Here is a 6,521-nt window from a genome sequence, read left to right on the forward strand (position 1 = left end):
TTAAATGAACTGTAAAATAAGATCTGTTATCACTGTATAATACAGAATACATGTTATTAATGTGATTTAGATTTTTAACAACAAGCCATGAAAATTAAAAAGAGCTAATATAAATGCATAATTACATACTAAATAACACTTTAAAACAAATGTCTGTCTGTTATTACCCGTATATTATTGTATGATGTTTTTCTAGGAAAATCAAGGTTGTAGTTCAGTAAATTTCTGTAAATGCCTTGGGGATTAAACAGCTTGTGTTTAAACGTCACACCTCCTGTTTTGCCTTCGTCATGTGTCTCAGTGCTGCTGCTATAAATCTCTCTCTCTCTCTGTGCTTCTGCTTCAGTTTATGATCCGCACTGAAACGAAACAAAGCGAAAGGATCTTACTGCGAGGAGAATTTATGTATGTATTTATTTATTCATTGAACTTGGAAATACTATTTTGGTGTGAAAATGGCAAACAAATCTCCAGTATCATCTCTGAACAAAATCAACTTCTGTTCTTCAACGGTGAGCTCTTACTTTAGTGATTCATTTATTAATCTATTTATTTATTTATTTGTTTGTTTGTTTGTTTGTTTGTTTGCTTGTTATGATGATATTCAGTCACAGCTCTTATTAGTTAAAGATATAATTTATGGCATTTTCATTATATTTAAGTGTGATTATATATATATATATATATATATATATATATATATATATATATATATATATATATATTTAAGGCGATTGTTTATTTATTGTTTGTTGTAATAAAATGTGTGTATTACAGTGTGTGTATCAGCAGGTGTGTGTTTTATCTGTGTGTATTGTTTGACCTGATCTTCTCCCTTCAGGACCCCGAGAAGCTCTTCTGTCTGCAGAAGAGGGTTGGAGGAGGTTCATTCGGGCAAGTGTATAAGGTAACAGACTGATATTCTCTTACTTTTTACACCACATGCAAAACCTTACATTCTCTACTATACACAGATTTATTTTAAGGGCATAATCCATCAAACTCTTCAGATTTATTGAATTGTTATTTGAACATAATTTCACTCATAGGGCACAAATTTATTAGTTTTTTATTAATATTAAGTTTATCTTTATACAGTGAGTTATTCAGTCTTTTGAGGTTTTGGCAGAAGTTTAAAAGGCAAAAACAGACATGTCATGAGATTTTATTTACTTTCCTTAGAATCTGATATCATTGGCACACAAAGGTGAAGACAGAGAGATGAAGAGATCAGGCAGGCAGGCAGAGGATCGGTTTGTCTAGTAATACTGCTTTGTGTCCAGAGAAATGATATGACGAGTCTGTTCATGTCTACGAGAAACGCTTTGGTTTCTAGAACATTTGCTCTGTTCCTATTTGTATATATATATATATATACTGTTTTGTGTTCTTTTTTTAAACATGTTCTTTTTAGTTATAGTCACATTTGCACATTGTTTGATTCTCTAGTTTAAAAAACCTACATATTATGAAGCAAAATTTTACCAGAATTAAGAATACAGATTTTATTTTTTTGCAATTTTTAAAGCCTAACGTGTTTAAAACACCAGACAGTGTATAATAATAATAATAATAATAATAATAATAATAATAATAATAATAATAATGATAAAAAGAAGGTACATTATGAGGTTCTGATAACATTATTTGTCATGTATGTGCTGAGAACTGTCTCAGGTCTAATTCTTTTGCTCTTGAGTCAGTGCTTGGGAAAACCCCTGATATCATTAACATGGGATTACATTTGATTCATGTGATGATTAATTAGAGTTTTGACACCATTGTCCTGTCTGTCCTGCTGGATCACATCACACAGTGAGAAGGTGTGATTCCTTTGCAGTGTTTGCTGTGTTTACATGTAGGATATTATATGATGACTCTCACTGCTGCACTCCTCATCTGTGATGTTCTCTTCTCTTCTCTTCTCTTCTCTTCTCTTCTCTTCTCTTCTCTTCTCTTTTCTTCTCTTCTCTTCTCTTTTCTTTTCTTTTCTTCTCTTCTCTTCTCTTCTCTTCTCTTCTCTTCTCCTCTCTTCTCTTCTCCTCTCTTCTCTCCTACTCTTTTCTTTTCTTCTCTTCTCTTCTCTTTTCTTCTCTTTTCTTTTCTTTTCTTCTCTTCTCTTCTCTTCTCTTCTCTTCTCCTCTCTTCTCTTCTCCTCTCTTCTCTCCTACTCTTTTCTTCTCTTCTCTTTTCTTTTCTTTTCTTTTCTTTTCTTCTCTTCTCTTCTCCTCTCTTCTCTTCTCCTCTCTTCTCTCCTCTCTTCTCCTCTTTTCTCTCTTCTCTTCGCCTCTTTTCTCTACTCTTCTCCTCTTTTCTCTTCTCCAATCACAGTAAATAAAGACGCTCTGCTCGTCTAATCCTCTAACTCTTAGTAATGTCAAAAGAAAATATGTAGTAAAACTATGATAATTATTCCACTAAACCCTGATCACGTGTTATTAATAAGGTTACACAATCTGGTGTGTTCCCAAGACGCACTGAGAAGCTTACAATCAGCTGTATTTATCACCGTAAATCCTTTTCCTGTAAGATTACTCATCCTGTTGATCAGTTATGGGTTGGGTTTTGATCCTCAACAGCTAATAGTGAAACTGTTTATTCCAAACACAGTCATTATTGGAGTATGTAGGAGTAACACATAAATAGGTAGATCAGCTAGATCAGATAAAACATATCTAAACACACATAGTTAAGTAGCTAACATGAGATCTCTGTACTAATATGATGTATTAAATAAATAAAGTGTTAGTGTGTGTGAGCTGGAGGAGTTGAACTGTAGAGGTACTGCAGGAGCATCAGAGGATCGGTTATATTAATGTGCTCACATTAATACGATAGCAATATATTTTTCTCACTGTGTTTCCTGTGTGTGTGTGTGTGTGTGTGTGTGTGTGTGTGTGTGTGTGTGTGTGTGTGTGTGTGTGCTCCCACAGGCTGTACATATTAAATCAGGAGAACCTGCTGCTGTCAAAGTCATTAATGTAAATGTGGTAAGTGTTCATCATCTCACCATCTTCTCCTCTCACCCTGAACCTTTTGTTTCTTCATCGCTAATGCTGGTAGCCACACCGTGCTAACACATAACCCTGCTAACACGCAGTGCTAACACCGATAGCCACACTACACAACACCATTAGGGATAGAAAATAAAATTTCCACAGATGTCTACTGTCCATCTCAATAAAGATGAATCATTAAATAGATGAATTTTACTCAGGCGGATCAGGAGGATCTGAAGTCTGAGATCAACCTGCTGAAGACTCAGTCTCACCACCGCAACATCGCAGAGTATTACGGAGCGTTCATCAAGAAAGGCTCACCTCCCCAAGGAGACCAACTGTGGGTGAGTGTGTTAAGTCAAGAAGGTTTTATTGTCATTTGAACTATATATAGCTGAATCCGTACAAAGTGAAAGTCTCGAGGATTATGAACTCACGTGTGTGTGTGTGTGTGTGTAGTTGGTAATGGAGTTCTGTGCTGGTGGTTCTGTCTCCGATCTGATTGACAGCACAAAAGAAAAGCATCTAAGCGAGGACTGGACAGCGTTCATCACCGCAGAAATCCTCAAGGTATCCAGACGATTTTAAATTCCGCTCAAGTTATTTACACTTTACACACATTCTCATGGTACTGGAACATGTCAGTACAGGGCTAGGAACTTAGTAAGTTAGTCCTAGATACATAAAGTGCAACTGGGTTTTGTGCAAAACAGCAAACAATCAACTGAAATGTGAGACAGAATGTGCAAATAGCAAAAAGTGTGCAAAACAGCATGTAAACAGTTTGATGGATGTATATTGGAAGTGTGTGTATTTGGTGTAGGTCTGTGCGGTCCATACAGGTGATGTGTGTGTGTGTTGTGCTCAGTACAGTTCAGTTCAGTTATTAAGGAGTCTAATGGCTTGTGGGAGGAAACTGTTACACAGTCTGGTTGTGAGGCCCGAATGCTTTGGTACCTTTTTCCAGAAGGCAGGAGAGTGTAGAGTGTGTGTGAGGGGTGTGTGGGGTGTAGAGTGTGTATGAGGGGTGGGTGGAGTGTAGAGTGTGTGTGAGGGGTGTGTGGGGTGAAGAGTGTGTGTGAGGGGTGTGTGGGGTGAAGAGTGTGTGTGAGGGGTGTGTGGTGTAGAGTGTGTGTGAGGGGTGTGTGGGGTGTAGAGTGTGTGTGAGGGGTGAAGAGTGTGTGTGAGGGGTGTGTGGGGTGAAGAGTGTGTGTGAGGGGTGTGTGGGGTGAAGAGTGTGTGTGAGGGGTGTGTGGTGTAGAGTGTGTGTGAGGGGTGTGTGGGGTGTAGAGTGTGTGTGAGGGGTGAAGAGTGTGTGTGAGGGGTGTGTGGGGTGAAGAGTGTGTGTGAGGGGTGTGTGGTGTAGAGTGTGTGTGAGGGGTGTGTGGGGTGAAGAGTGTGTGTGTGAGGGGTGTGTGGGGTGAAGAGTGTGTGTGAGGGGTGTATGGGGTGTAGAGTGTGTGTGAGGGGTGTGTGGGGTGTAGAGTGTGTGTGAGGGGTGTGTGGGGTGAAGAGTGTGTGTGAGGGGTGTGTGGTGTAGAGTGTGTGTGAGGGGTGTGTGGTGAAGAGTGTGTGTGAGGGGTGTGTGGGGTGTAGAGTGTGTGTGAGGGGTGTGTGGGGTGAGGAGTGTGTGTGAGGGGTGTGTGGGGTCATCCACAATGCTGTCAGCTGATTTATACAGAAGAGACATTTTATGATCAGTTCACTGAGCAGATTTTTACACAAAACAGTCATTATTTACTCCATTCTTTAGAAAATAGAAGTCACCACTTTAAATGTTGACATTTTTTCAATGTGCTACTTCCTTTGCAGGGTTTGACTCACCTTCACAAATACAAAATCATCCACAGAGACATTAAAGGGCAGAATGTGCTGCTGACTGAGAATGCTGAAGTGAAACTGGGTAAGAGAGCGCCGCCCTAGTGGCCTTCCTTTGAACACTCGGAATCTGGACATCTTTAGGCTCTACCTTGCCCCAACTCACACACACACTCACACACTCACACACTCACACACATTCTCATAATAAGTGTCACTGCTATTAATCATGCTTAGGACATACCCCCTGTATCCACACTGGTGTTTAGCAAAAATTCTAGTAAAGATCCATGAGTTCCCCTGTATTTATATTTATTCTGTGTGTGTGTGTGTGTGTGTGTGTGTGTGTGTAGTGGACTTTGGCGTGAGTAAGCAGTCAGAGAACACCCTCAGTAAGCATAACACATTTATTGGGACTCCATATTGGATGGCACCAGAGGTCATCAACTGTAAAGAAAACTCTGATGGTTCCTACGACTTTAAGGTGAGAAAGTCTGTCTGTGTACCTGCCTGTCTGTCTGTCTGTCTGTCTGTGTACCTGCCTGTCTGTCTGTCTGTGTACCTGCCTGTCTGTCTGTCTGTGTACCTGCCTGTCTGTCTGTCTGTCTGTCTGTCTGTGTACCTGCCTGTCTGTCTGTCTGTCTGTGTACCTGCCTGTCTGTCTGTCTGTGTACCTGCCTGTCTGTCTGTCTGTGTACCTGCCTGTCTGTCTGTCTGTGTACCTGCCTGTCTGTCTGTCTGTGTACCTGCCTGTCTGTCTGTCTGTGTACCCGCCTGTCTGTCTGTGTACCCGCCTGTCTGTCTGTCTGTGTACCTGCCTGTCTGTCTGTCTGTGTACCTGCCTGTCTGTCTGTCTGTGTACCTGCCTGCCTGTCTGTCTGTCTCTCTGTCTGTCAGGTGAGGTTTGTGTTTCTGTGTATGTGAATGTACTTTTTTTATTTTCTTTCATTCTTTCTTTCTATTTTCTTTCTTTTGTTCTTGTTTTCTCTTATTCTGCCTGTAACTTGTTTACTCTCCACTCTGTCCTTGTTTTTATGTAGTATTAAAATTAAGTTAAAGTTAAAATTTTAAAAAGTTAATTGTGTGTGTGTGTGTGTGTGTGTGTGTGTGTGTTACAGAGTGATGTGTGGTCACTGGGCATCACAGCCATTGAGATGGCAGAAGGTGAACCACGTAAGTGACTCAGATACTAAACTGAATTGTTATATTGTTTGTGTGTGTTTTATTTCCTCCATCACCTTTCTAACACTCGTTCTTCCTGTCATTCTTTAGCTCTGTGTAAGATGAGCCCCTTTCATGCGCTGCTCGCCATCATTCAGAATGATGCTCCGACTCTAAATCCAAACAAATGGTAAGTTTCTTTATCCTTCATCTCCAAAGCTGACAGGAGACTCACTCACAAACACATACGCAGAACATTCTGAACTGCTTCCAACTTGTTTGTGTCTAATCATCTGTGTGTCTGTGTGTGTGTGTGTGTGTGTGTGTGTGTGTGTGTTTGCAGGTCAGATCATTTTCATTCATTTATCAAGGCCTGTCTGATGAAGGATCCAACTAAACGTCTGAGCACTAATGAGCTGCTGAATCATGTGTTCATTTCCAACATCCAGAAACATATCCGACACATCCGTCATGAGATTATAGAACACAGACTCACACAGAACGGTAACACACACACACTCACACACACTCACACACACACAC

At 40.2% G+C, this 6,521-nt stretch overlaps 1 protein-coding gene across 1 annotated transcript in view; it reads left to right on the forward strand.

The window, feature by feature from the left end:
- The first annotated feature begins 345 nt into the window (after window positions 1–345).
- tnika (TRAF2 and NCK interacting kinase a) overlaps window positions 346–6,521 on the forward strand; it is a 9,082-nt gene continuing 2,906 nt past the window's right edge. The window contains exons 1-10 of the mRNA XM_060888600.1: window positions 346–512; window positions 842–907; window positions 2,934–2,990; window positions 3,218–3,343; window positions 3,459–3,569; window positions 4,812–4,902; window positions 5,171–5,301; window positions 5,936–5,990; window positions 6,090–6,168; window positions 6,322–6,482. Coding sequence (XP_060744583.1) covers window positions 456–512; window positions 842–907; window positions 2,934–2,990; window positions 3,218–3,343; window positions 3,459–3,569; window positions 4,812–4,902; window positions 5,171–5,301; window positions 5,936–5,990; window positions 6,090–6,168; window positions 6,322–6,482 — 934 coding nt within the window. The 5' untranslated portion in view covers window positions 346–455. The remainder of the gene's footprint in view (window positions 513–841; window positions 908–2,933; window positions 2,991–3,217; window positions 3,344–3,458; window positions 3,570–4,811; window positions 4,903–5,170; window positions 5,302–5,935; window positions 5,991–6,089; window positions 6,169–6,321; window positions 6,483–6,521) is intronic.

The sequence above is a fragment of the Tachysurus vachellii genome, chromosome 15, assembly GCF_030014155.1.
Source record: "Tachysurus vachellii isolate PV-2020 chromosome 15, HZAU_Pvac_v1, whole genome shotgun sequence".
NCBI classification, from domain to species: domain Eukaryota; kingdom Metazoa; phylum Chordata; class Actinopteri; order Siluriformes; family Bagridae; genus Tachysurus; species Tachysurus vachellii.